Source organism: Anastrepha ludens, chromosome 4 (assembly GCF_028408465.1).
Source record: "Anastrepha ludens isolate Willacy chromosome 4, idAnaLude1.1, whole genome shotgun sequence".
Classification (NCBI taxonomy): domain Eukaryota; kingdom Metazoa; phylum Arthropoda; class Insecta; order Diptera; family Tephritidae; genus Anastrepha; species Anastrepha ludens.
Window position 1 is genome coordinate 7,460,782 of NC_071500.1, and position 13,696 is coordinate 7,474,477.

Below are 13,696 nucleotides of genomic sequence, written 5' to 3' on the forward strand. Positions count from 1 at the left end.
CCGCCGCGGCTGGCTCGAATAAATTCCAGCCGAGAGGCCCAATTTTCGACCACTTTTTGCAGCAATTGGGGCCGTATGTCAGCAATAACGCGCCGAATATTCTCTTCCAAGACGTCAATCGTCTCGGGCTTATCTGCGTAGACAAGCGACTTCACATAGCCCCACAAGAAATAGTCCAGCGGTGTTATATCGCACGATCTTGGAGGCCACGCCACAGGTCCACGTCTCAGCAATGGCTTGTGGATTATGTTCACTCCAAATGCGACAATTTTGCTTATTGACATACCCATTCAACCAAAAGTGAGCTTCATCGCTGAACAAAATTTTCTTGTGAAAATCGGGATGCGTCGCGCGAACCGAACCATTATTTTCGTAATAAATTTGCACGATTTGCAAACGTTGTTCAGGTGTAAGTCTATTCATTATGAAATGGCAAACCAAACTGAGCATAAATCAAGTGACAGCTGTCAAAAAGACCATCTACGAAAAAAGTAGTGCCAACTTGAAAACCTAACCTCTAAAAAAAAACACCCTTTATATACTTTCAATCTAAAATTTTGATGTTTTCTTGATATTACATTCCTCGAAATTTTGTGTTTTTTTCAGGAATTCGTAAATCTCACTTACATTTGCACAACCACTGCAATGCGATTTTCTTTAGCTCGCCACTCCATTCTTAACTTAACTTAAGCGAAATTTGCCACGAATCTGAGTATAATTTATGAGTAGACAATGCATACGAACAAAAGAAAAAATTAACGGAACTTTTTTCAGCGAGTTTGTTCTCGCCGTATGCCTTGTAAAAATTGTCCCCGAATTTATGGCCAAAGTATAAGAACAATGGCTGAAATTTTGGAAGGTGCACTGGCTACACTCAGTAGTTGGGCCGCCAGTTGCGGTCGCAGAGTCAACTCTGACAAAACGGAGTTCATGTTATTAACCAGGAAATACAAGCATCCGCCTTTTAAGCTTCCAAGACTAAACAACCAGTGTCTTACACTCGCATCGGAAGTCAGGTAACTTGGTGTCATACTTGACCCCAAACTCCACTGGAAGCTGCACATAGAAATCGAGTTAAGAAGGCCAGTATTGCCTTCTACGCCTGTAAATCTATGTTCGGCAAAAAATGGGGTCTCAAGCCACGTGTCGTACTTTGGATGTACAACATAGTGGTTCTTCCAATTTGAACATATAGTTGCCTAGTTTGGCAGGTAGCACTCCAGAAGGGCTACAACACCACTAAACTAGAGAGAGTGAAGAGAACTGCATGTGTGGGCATCACTGGTGCTTGTAGAACATGCCCCACTACTGCGCTCAACGCTATTCTGCACTTACTTCCTGTGGATCTGCAGATTAAATCCATTACTGCTCAGAGCGCTATAAGGTTGAAGGAGCTTGGCCTCCGGAGACAATTTCTTGTAGGACATAGTAGCATCTTGAAGCAGATCTCCCCTTTCTTCTCTGTTCTTCGCACTGATCTCTCCATCCGCAAACTGTGTTTTGAGGGTTGTGCTAGAGCTATCTTTCCGAGCAGGCAAGACTGGAAGGAGGGGAGAGTCGGCACGGATATAGGTACCTCTACTTTCACTGACGGATCCAAAATGGAAGCTGGAGTGGGAGCGGAGGTTTTCTCTAAATCAGCCGACATTTCGGTCTCCTTTAAACTGCCGGAAACGTGCAGCGTTTTTCAAGCAGAGGTCTTCGCGATTCTGCAGGCATGCAACATGCTTCAAGTTCGCTGTGGGCAGGGAGATATTACTATTTTTTCCGATAGCCGGGCACTGTCGTCGCCGTATTGCAGCTCTATTCTGGTGAACTCCTGTAAGCAGGAACTCAAACATCTCGATCGAGCAGGAAACATCTCTCTTGTCTGGGTTCCTGGGCACAAAAATATAGAGGGAAATGAAATTGCTGACGAGCTTGCCAGGAAGGGGTCGACAAAACCAGTTTCAGCTGTCCGCCTCTCAGACATCGGTGCCCCTTTGTCCGTTGTTAAAGCGAAACTACACAATTTCTTTCTAAGAAAAGCGCAAGACAGATGGAGGTCTGTCTCATCGTATGCTATTTCGAAAACCCTATGACCTCAATAAGACAGATGATGGGAATCCCCCGCCATTCAATTTCCAAGCTCATTGCGGTATTTACTGGTCACTGGATGATCGGTACTCATGCGGAGAAGCTTGGAATTCCGTACAACTCCTATTGCAGAAGCTGTGGGGATCCTGCAGAGAAAGAGACTGTTAAAACACTTTCTCTGCAAATGTCCAGCTCTGGCGGATCCCCCTTTGGGGATGATTTGAAGAAATTATACAGCCTAGATCCCTTTTCTCTCCCCCCACTACATCAACAGCACTGAATGGCTGTAGAAGGTTTTCTCTTCCCAACAATTTTTCTTTGCACAGGAATATAGAGGGAAATGGAATTGCTGACGAGCTTGCCAGGAAGGGGTCTACAGAACCGGTTTCAGCTCTCCCGCGCTCAGACATCGGTGTCCCTTTGTCCTTTGTTAAAGGAATTATATGGTATCAAAACGGCTCGTAAGTGCTACTTGAAGCGTGCCTGTGGCACTCTTGCCATTTTACCTACCGCCTACCAACCATAAGAACAATGTGGATTTAGCACAGGACCTGTGCTACGCAGTCACCGTGGAATTTACATACAAAAGTGATTTTCGTTTATTTCAAAATATTTATTTTATATATTATGTATGTAAGTATTCTTCTTCTTCACTATTGTAATATGTATATTATTACTGATTGTATATAAACAGGTTAACCCCATCAGACATTTGCTATTATTTTTTAAATGCTGCTGTAGGGCTACTACAAACTCGTATGAATAAAATTTAACTCTTCTTGAACCATAGGAAATTGAATGATTTGTTTGCTTCCTCGTTACACATCCTATTCCACTTAGCCTTACGTACAATGTAGATGCTTTGCATTTTCTTAATGCTAATATTTTATTAATTACAATTTTTGGGTATAACCTAAGTTGTTTGTATATGCGTACTTGTAGAAGTTATATTTATTACAACAAATTGCTAATTACTAATTACTAAAATTACTACTAAAATTTGGCGAATTTAATTTTTACTTGACTGTGGAAATATTACAGCTTTGAAATATTTAAACTCTTAATCTAAAGACATAGTAATTTTAATTTATTAGATTTTAAAAATTATAAAATTTTATTTAAATATTTTTATTAAACAGTTTTGGTTGTTTTTTTTTTGTTTTTTTTTTGTTTCGCTTCGAATTTTGCACTGATCAATTAGTATAATTATTTTTTGTAAAAATTTTAAAAATTTGGAATATCTAATTTTAATTATTGCTTCATCTCACTCATTCATTTATGTATGTATATTTGTATGTATGTATGTATGTGTATGTATATGCACACACATCTGTATATAAATAGAATTTCGATATATGATTAATAGTTGCTTGATTAAAAATTGTTTAAATAACGGGAAGAGGTACCTGTTTCATGACTGACAACATTTCACATATGCATGTATATTATATATGTGTGTATGTATGTATTTATATTACAATATTTAATATATCATTTATTAATTGCTTTTTATCGCACAAAATAGAATTGAGCAAAATTCGTCGATGCTTTTAGTAGCAAAATATGACTTGCGAAGTAATTACTTGTCGAATTTTTCTATCGGTTATAATTACACGAAGTTATTTTCTTGCTTTCCCTATTCAACGTGAAGAATGTTCATTCACTATCAACCTACTCTACACTTTAGCTGATGTAACGCAACACCATGAAAATTTAAATAGAATTTTAGTCGAGTTCCGGTGCACTTTTGGAGTAGCTGTTAAACTCTATTGTCCAGCTTGAGACAGTACAGCGATGGCCTTGCCGCCGAAATCCACAGTTCAGGCAATAATTGATGCTGTCGCTGCTGCCACACAAGTTACTCCAGGTGCTTGGGCAAAAAATGTGTCAGTCCAAACAAGTATTAGCAGTCATTCATTACAGGCAAATAGCGTGCATATTTGAATTTTCCCCCCTTTAGAGCTTTTAACCATTGGGACCCCGGTCTAGATTTTTCAAAAAATCAATTTGTTTGATATTTCGAGATTATAGGCTTTTAAGAATATACTGTGAAATTTTTGGGAGCATATTCCCAGTATTTTCGATTCTACAGGCGATTTAACAGGTAGAGTTGGATTCGTCACGCAGCCACTCTCAAAACTTTAAAAACTCGATTATCTCAAAACTACTTTTTTCGGCCTGGTGTTGCAAAAACAAAAAAAAAACAGAAAAAAAAACAAAAAAAAAAACTATTCAACCGAATCGTCTGAAGTTTTAATATTTTGTTCACAACATCAACGGCCATCGCCCGTACTGGAATCATATTATTTTTTCCATTATTTCGTATATTTTTGATAAAAAACTGAGAAGAAAAACCGATTTTTAGAGTGTTAAATTAAAAACCGCGCCATTTTATCAACTTTTTTTGTTTACAGTCATACTGATTAATAATTTTTTTGGTTTTTGTGTTTCAGATAAATAAAAGAGCAAAAATGGACAACAGCGTCCACAGGTCCAATTTTTCGGGAGGGTCAACTTCATCAACCATTTGTAAAATTATTCAAATTAAAAAAAAAAAAGAAAAATTCTAATTAAAAAAACAAAATTTTAAATAAAAAAAAATTGTTTAATTAAAAAAAATTTAATTTTTGTATGTAAAAGAGGTTAAATAAAAGGCTTAAAAAATTTAAATATCGTTTTTTATTTATTTTTTATTGTAAAAAACAAAATACCTGAAAATACCCTAAATTTTCGAGTTCTACACCACCAGGACCCCTTAAGGTAGGTAGGTACGTATAATGGTTGAACTACCATTCTGGCACTCCCCAAGTAGCACTAAAGCGTCGTTTTAATACCATTGCGAGACCTCCGACAGGCAGATATCTACAGCCAGCCAGAGCTGTTGATATAATGGAATGATGGGATTTAGGTTGGCGCACTGCCCCAGGCTGTCGCAGAAAGGAGCACTCAGGGACCTTAATCGTCTAGTTACCAAATACGAACATTTACAGAGAAAGTGCTCTACAGTGCAAAGGATATAATGATAAATGATAAACTTAGCTTTTCCACGTGTGTGCCCGACGTTCAATGGCCGGTAAACACAGCTATGAGTTTGAAAATTTAATAGCATGTAGACCTCAAGACTTTCTGAATCCTCCGTTTATTGAATCGGAGCCACATGGTTTCCGAAATAGCACATGAAGAGATGGAGCTACATCGCTTCTGCGCTTTCTTGGGAAATAACTTGTGTAGTTCTCCTTTAACAACAGTCAAGGGATGCGGATGGCCGGGTAGGAGATGTTGTTGTTTTAACAGTAATAGAAGCCCCGTCAGTGTAGGGTATATCACCGGTCGTCTTCGTCTGGCTCATCTAAAGGTAGGCCCAGGAAACATGCTGTTTCGACGGGTTGGGTCCAGAGGGAGGGGGGGTGTTAGATGAGTAGGTTTTAAAGAGCATGTGAAAAGGTGGTAAGTGTCGTGCGGACTATCTTCACATGCTGGACATATGTTTGGTATGTCCGGGTCGATTCTGGATAAGTAGGAGTTTTACCAGCTACAATATCCAGATCGTAATTGTGCCAGTGTTACGCGTGTCTCACGGGGAAGCTGGAGCTCTTCATCTGCAATAGGTGGTGGTTGGTCTCCGATTACGGCATTCACAGGGCAGGAGCTTAAGAAGGTGGTGACGGTCTCCCGGTGAATGTCGTTTATTGACTGTCTAAATACTGTCTGGTCCAGTAGATTTCTGTCAGTTTTGTTCTGGATCTCGTCGGTATAGTTTAAAAGGTGTCTCCGGACGTGCCTAGGAGGCGGCTCTGGCTCAAACAGGTGTCTGCAAGGGTGAAACCTGCGGTAGCATCCCAGCTGGACCTGCTTGCTGAGCAGTTTATTGTGCTCCATTACATTCATTCCCACGGTAGCCGGTTCTGCGTTACCGGAATGACTCGGGGTTTTCCGACCAAGGGCTGCCGCCCCAGTAAACTAGACCTGTCTAGTGAACAGTATATCACCAGGGTAGGAGATCTCTGAGACCAATTCAGTACCCTTCCTGGCAAGCTCATCAACAATTTCCTTTCCCTATATATTCCTATGCCCTGGAACCGAGATCAGAGAAATTGTATCTGCACACCCAATGGTTTTCATCTCCTCCTTACAGTAGTTGGCCAGTTTGGATATTCATCATGGCGTCATTAGAGCTTTCATCACGGCTTGAAAAAATTTTAATATATCCCTATGTACCACGTTCCTTAAGCATCTTGCATGCTTGGCGCATCGCAAAGACTTCTGCTTGAAAAACACTAGCATTATTCGGCCGTTTTAAGGAAATATGTAAATAAATTAACTGATTTAGAAAAAACCTCTAGCGAAGACAGAGGTATCAGCTTCGGTGCATATTTTTCCCTCGTTTCAATCTTTTAGGTGTTAACTGCCTAAAAATGCTATCATGTCCCTTGAGAGATTGCCTTCAGACGACTTAAATTACAAGACAATTAATTCTGCTTGAATTTTTCGCCTGCTTAGTTCTAGTTTTGTGTACGAGGTGTATTCAAAAAGTATCGCGAATTTTTTTTTTTTTTTTTTTCAAAAATTATTTATTTATTCATTAATATCTATTTTGTCCCCTTCAAAGTATTTTCCAATCTTCGAAGCAATTCGAAAACTAATTTTTTTTATCTTGCTCACCTTCTCCTTCGATGCCGTCTTTATCTCGTCAATCGTAGCGTAGCGTCGTCCTTTCATGGGTCTCTTCAGTATCGGGAACAAGAAAAAGTCATTAGTGTGTTGTTTTCGGCCAAAATCGCGCACGACCAACGATGTGTGAGTCGGGGCGTTATCGTGACGCAAGAGCCAATTTTTATTCTTCTACAAATACGGGCGTTTCTGGCACATTTCTTCGCGCAAATTGCCCATAACTTGCAGGTAATATTCCTTATTGACCGTTTTACCCTGTGGCAAGAACTCATGATGCACAACGCCCATGCAATCGAAGGAAACGGTAGGCAAAACTTTTAAATTCGAACCGAAGTTGGCGCGCTTTTTTCGGTCTTGGTTCGTGCGGCAGCTTCCATTGAGATGATTGAGCTTTGGTTTCCACGTCATAACCATAAACCCTCGAATCGTCACCAGTTATGACCCTCTGGAGCAAATTTGGGTCGTCGCGGGCAGAGCCCAACATATCATTAGCAATGTTCATGCGATGCAACTTTTGGTCGAAATTCAGCAGTTTTGGTACGAATTTGCCGTCGACTCGTCTCATGCCCAAATCATTGAAAACATCGAATGCCACGGCCAATCGATATGTCTAGGTCCTCAGCAGCTTCTCTAATGGTGATTCGACGATTGGCCAATACCATTTTCTTCACTTCATCAATTTTTTCGTCTGGGCGTCCGGCCCGCATTTCGTCGTTCACATCTTCTCGGCCTTCTGAGAACATTTTGTACCACCGATAAACGTTGCTTTGGTCCAAAGTAGCTTCTCCGTATGACACAGTCAACATTCGGAATGCATCCGCGCAGTTAATTTCGTTTTTCACACAAATTTTTATACAGGTTCTTTGATCCATCCTTTTGAATAGGTAAAAATCGAAGACGAGCCGAAACACGTGCATGCAAAGCAGCTGTGAACAATTAACTGAACATTCAAAATGGCCGAACTCGTCGGCATGAGTGAGAGACGTGAGTACCAACATATCGCCACAAAAAAATCGAAATTCGAATATACGTAATCTGCGAAAATTCAAAATTCGCGATACATTTTGAGCACACCTCGTGCATGATCAAATAATTTCAAAACATTTCAAACTATAATTTTTTATTTAAGTTTTTAAGTATGAAAATTCATCACTTTAAGCTCCAGACTCATGACAAAAATATAGTAAAGTAGAAATGTGCTCTCAATTCGTCGGCCAATATTTATTTAGTGTTTTTTGTGTATTTCTGTGGTGTTTTTAAATTAATATGTAAATGGATTTCGAAACAGCTACATACATACTTAATGAACAATAAAGGTAAAACAAAACAAATAAAAATATCAGTGATATCAGCCACACAATAAAGTAAGGATCAGCACACGCTTTCCAGGTGGAATAAAGCTAAATTTTGTTCAATTTAAAATCGCTAAACATAATTGAGCAAATTACAAAAAACAAAAAAAAATTTATTAAAATATCAACAGCGTTCGAAAATCATTTTGTTCGCTCGCTATTGTTGTTTATTTTTTCGCGCAATAATAAAAATATACAGTATTATTCGAGCGTATATATGTACAATTAAATTGGCATAATAATGGTGTATATAGTTTCAAAATAAATAATACACAATCACATAAATATTTAAAGAAATAAAACAAAAAATATATAAAATAAGCTATGCTGCAGCCCCACTGCATTTGCAGCGAGGCTATTGGGGCACATAGAACTTATATTGTATGTTATCGTGAACAAATACAATCTGCTTTCAAAGGTATTGATTTTCAGATTGAACACCAACTACTGATGCGTTTTCATCAAGTGCCGGCTAAGAAAAGTGCCGGTCTTGTAAAATACATGAAATGCAAAGCAGCAGATGAGACTCAATAGAGAAGATGAGCAATAGATGCGCGTATGAATCGGACACTTTGGGTAGCGGTCATATGGCTTATAGCACTGGGCTGTTGCTATGATCGCCCGCGGTCACTCGAATTAAGCCAAAGTGCCACTAAGAGAGAAGTAAGTGTAGGAGTACTCCATTTTAGATGAAACTTTTAGTAATTTTATATAAAATTTGCCACTACTAAAAATATTGTTTTTATAGCATGAAAATAATTAGTTTTCTCTTACTGTTAAAATACTACCATAATTCTCAGCTAAGGAATGCTTGAGCATTACAAAAGCCCTCAAAGATTTGAGAAAAATAGATATGATGATCTTAAATAAACTTCTGTAAAAAAAATTGTTTCTCTCTTTGAAAAATGTTTTTTTTTTCTTTTTGTTATTTACTGAATTTTTCCATGCAACAGTTGTCAGTGTTCACGCGGCAGAGACTTTTTTAAATTTTACGTTACAACTAAACGCATTTACACACACACACGCACTATAGAAAATTCCCGAAATTTTTATATAGCATGACTTGGACTGGAGCTAGGCGAGGCAGTCAATGCATTATCACAAATGCTCTCGTTCGTCTCATCCTCCACGCCTGACTGATACGACTTAGCCAATGCGTCCAATGACGTTGATGCTGTTTCAGCTTCTTCCGCTGCTTCATCAAATGCTCCTGCCGCTATGTTATTTACAGTTCGGGGTTCTAATAGATGACTCATCGCTTTCAAATTGCTCGGCTTCTCCTCGTCGCGATTTATGTTAAGCACTGTATCGTTCATGCAATGATAATGCGGCTTCTGCGATGTACTTGGACGCGAGTAGTCCAAGTGGTCATATTCATCTGTGAATAGGCGAAAATGCAAACATTAGTGTTTAGTATAAACAAGAAAAACCGAAAGACCAAAAACAAAACTAAAAGAGGCACAAGTAACAAATAACGAATCTGAGACATTTGAGAAGGTGATATGTAACAGTGCGTTTAGGAATGAATTACTCGTATTAAATGCAAAGGAAATAGGCTGTGCCATGTAAAACCTGAAGATGCCACTGAAAAAACTAAGTTGTTGTGAAATTTGTATTATATTAACGAAGTCACATTGAACAGGTAATGGCAGTAGAGCAGCTGATTTGATTTTGTTTAATTATTTTCGTAAATTATCAAATTTTGCTTAAGGGGAACGCCACTGTGAAAATTCAAAAAAATCGATTTTTGTTTTTTTTTTTTGTTTTGCATAAATTGTTAGCATAACTACTCAAGAAAATGTGGTAAAAATTTTAAAGCGAAATTTGCTTTATTCCCGATTCTATGTGCACTTAAGTGAGCGCCCGTCGGTTCGGCCCCCTAGCGCTTACGATACGATGCTTTATTTCAAACGCGTTTTTCTCGAAACGACTTTTTTTGATACGGTGGCAACGATTTCTCGAAGACTAATGAACCGATTTTAATTTTCTTTTTTTTCAAAATTTTGTTATCGCATTGGCTATCGTTGTATGTAGCCGATTTTCGAAATTTTGAAAATAACTATTTTTTTGGGCCTGTTGAAAATCAAAAAAATGGTGAAAAACACACATCGAAATAACCACTATTGTGTAGATTAATAAACTTTTTGGTTTTTTGATTTCAGATGATTATTCATTGCTGTATCGCTGCCACCAGATGACGACATTTTTTTAGCTCGTTACGTTTTTTTACATAAATTTGTCAATTTTCAATATTTTTTAACAAAAATTTACATCAACATAGTTTAATACATATATAATAAATTACCTTTCGTCCGATCCTCGAATAATCATTCCTACTTACAAAAAAAATTCTCAAACATCGACTATTTTTTTACCCTCCACAGTGGCGTTCCCCCTTAAATTACACCAAACTGTCAATATTTGTTGGGAGATTTTGTCATTGAAAGCACAAAACAAACTACAGCACTCTTGTTGTTTTTTGCTTTACTGCTACTACCCCTTCAATGGACTTCGATATGAACAATTAATATCATTTTGAATATTTATTTTGTGTATGTAAAAATGGTTTGTAGCAGAGAAAAAAAGGACACAACCACCTATCCAGATTTAAAACAGGAAAAAACAAGAAACTACGATTTTTTCCCTCTAATAAAAGCTATCGCGAGAAATTTCACAACAACAAAAAAATAAAAATATTAGAAGGTTCCAATTCGATGGTTGTACAGCGAAGTTTCCTATTCTAGTTTTGCTAGCCGAATAGGCGAAGATAACAGCTTCCTCTCTGTATAAGAAGTTTGGTACTAGCTGGTGATTGAACCAAATTTAGTGAACTATTTATAAATGAAAATAAACAATATTGATTAAGGTTCCTTGGCAACGTAATTGAAAAAAATAAAAGAATAAAAATGAACAAAAAAAACAATTTGATTACTTGTTTTCTCTATATACACAAATTGTTCGATAAGTGGATAAGTGCATGGCATTCGGGTAGAATTACTGCGTTTTCGACAGCCCATGAAGCAGAAATAGCACCAGTTGGTTAAAATTTTTATATTCTGATAAAGAAAAAACAAATAAAAAAAAATAAAAACCAAAAAATAAAAAAAAATAAAAACAAAAAAATACAAACAAAAAATAAAAACAAAAAAAAAATAAATAAAAAAAACATAAAATAAAAATAAAAAAAAAACAAAAAAATATAAAAAAAAACAAAAAAAAAATAAAATAAAAAAAAAAACAAAACACATAAAAAAAAAAAAAACAAATAAAAAAAATAAAAAAAAAAACAAATCAAAAAAATAAAAACCAAAAAATAAAAAAACTATAAACAAAAAAATACAAATAAAAACCATAAAATAAAAAAATAAAAACAAATAAAAAAAATAAAAACCAAAAAAAAACCAAAAAAAAAACAAAAATAAAAACCAAAAAATAAAAATAAAAATAAAACAGAAAAAAAATTAAAAAAAAAATATTAAACAAAAAAAAAAAATATTTAAAAAAATGAAAACAAAAACCCAAAAACCAAAAAAACAACAAAAAAACGAACAAAAAGCGTTCAAAAAAAAAAAAAGCCAAACTAAAAAAAAAGCCAAACTAAAAAAAAAACCAAAGAAAAAAACCAAACAAAAAATAAAAACCAAAAACAAAAAAAAAAACAAAAAAACAAAACATAAAATAAAAAAATAAAATATATAAAAATAAAAAATAAATAAAAAGCAAAAAAAAATTAAAAAAAATAAAAAATCCAACAAAAAACGTTCAAAAAACCAAAAAAAAAAACTTTCAAAAAACAAAAAAGCACTCAAAACCTAAAGTTAGTTTGCTATTAATTTATAGTTTACATTATTAAAGGTTACCCTGACATTCTAACCGGAAGTTAACTTATAAATACAGTCAGCGCCAAACGAAAGCGTACGACACATATTGACAAGTTTTGACTATTTCTTTTTTACTTTCAATCATTTTTTCTTAAAAATGTACTTTCAATTATTTTTTCATAAAAATGTAGTTTCAATTATTTTTCATAAAAATGTAGTTTATACTCAACAAAGCCCATGCAGTGCAAAGTTTGAAACTTTGTAAAAAAAAATTATATTTCGTCTTCCAGCAAGATTCCGCTCCAGCCGATAAGACAAAAACCACTCACTAGTGACTAAAAACAAAAGAATATTCGCAGAAAATTAGAAATATGGAAGTCCAGACCTGAATCTATTGGTCTACAGTTTGTGGTCAGAATGGGAGAATTTGGCCTGTCGAAGAACTCACAGAAATTTGGAGAGTCTCAAACAATCTTTGGTGCGCGCAGCGACGTCAACATCCATGGAAACCATGCGCGCCAGAATTGCTGAATGGCCTAATCGTTTGAAGACTTGTGTAAAAGCAATGTCCATTTCGAATGAAAATTTTAAATTCTTTTCTTCAATATTTACATGATTAAATAAAACTAACTTCATTAAAAGAAAAAATTGCATATCTATAACGGACTTAACTTGTAACAGAACTTATGGCAGGACTAAGTGATATTTCTAATAAAGCAAAAATCATAGCAAACAAGTGAACGTTGTTTTTTTTTGACATTTCAAAAAAGAAACTATTCGTTAAGGGGGGAAGCTGGTCTAGAGCGCAAAAAATGGGCATATTTTATGAATTTATTTTGACTCAACAAAGGAATCAATCGAAAATCTGTGAAATAGGTTTAATAATATAGCTTTCATGGTACAAATACAAAATTTTTCGTCTGAATTAATTTCAAAATGGCCGCTGTCCAGCAGTTCTCCTAAGGCGCCTTTTTTTTCTAGTGGGTCCATTGCCGAAGACGTAAACTCCTTAATTTTTGTCCTGGATCAAAAAATAAAATTTGTTTAGTTTCTATATAACAACAGAAAGAGACGTACGTAGGATTTTTTCGATATTTTGTTTTTTTCGCGAAATGGTGCACGTTTGAACAAAAAGTTACAATTTTCACTATAAAGAACGACATAAAATTGTTGATTAAAAAAAAAACTATGTAATATAAATAAAAAATCCTACGTACGTCTCCGGAGAAAGGTATTTCGAATGTATTGTCAAAATTTCGTAAGAATCGGTAAAGATTTGTTCGAGTTATGTCTTCGGCCAGTTTAAAAAAAGTGATTTCGAGAAAAACGCGTTTAAAGTTGTAAGTAGCGTTCGGGGCATACCTGCGAGGCACTGCCGTCGAATGAAAAATTTGGGCATTTAGACATTTTTGCTGGCATCCCTCATTTGGTATATTATTTCTAAGACCCTAAAGCACCTTTTAAGACAAAAAAAAAATTTTCGATTTTTTCAAAATTCTAGACCAGCTTCCCCCCTTAATTAAGGTGGGCATCTCCTACAGAACTTTCAAATTTTCATTTTTTTTTGTTCTTTAAAATTTGATTTACAATCTAAAGAGTATCTTTTCAATGTTTTAAACTAAAAATAAAGTAAAAAAAAGTCCCATAATAGTCCGGGAGCCAGGGGTCATTTTGACCTCATCATTTCATGCCGACTGATTTTAATACTAAAGGCACACGCCATCCAATGGATGACGAAACCAACCGTCAGCTGGTCCAATAGCGGTGGGTACGTGC

General features: G+C 35.9%; 1 protein-coding gene across 8 annotated transcripts in view; it reads right to left on the bottom strand.

The window, feature by feature from the left end:
* Positions 1–8,211: 8,211 nt before the first annotated feature.
* Positions 8,212–13,696, bottom strand: part of LOC128861515 (protein draper) — an 86,487-nt gene continuing 81,002 nt past the window's right edge. For all 8 annotated transcript variants that reach the window (XM_054099701.1, XM_054099700.1, XM_054099699.1 and 5 more), the window contains one exon: positions 8,212–9,477. In XM_054099701.1, the coding sequence (XP_053955676.1) occupies positions 9,149–9,477 (329 nt within the window). In that variant the 3' untranslated portion in view covers positions 8,212–9,148. The remainder of the gene's footprint in view (positions 9,478–13,696) is intronic.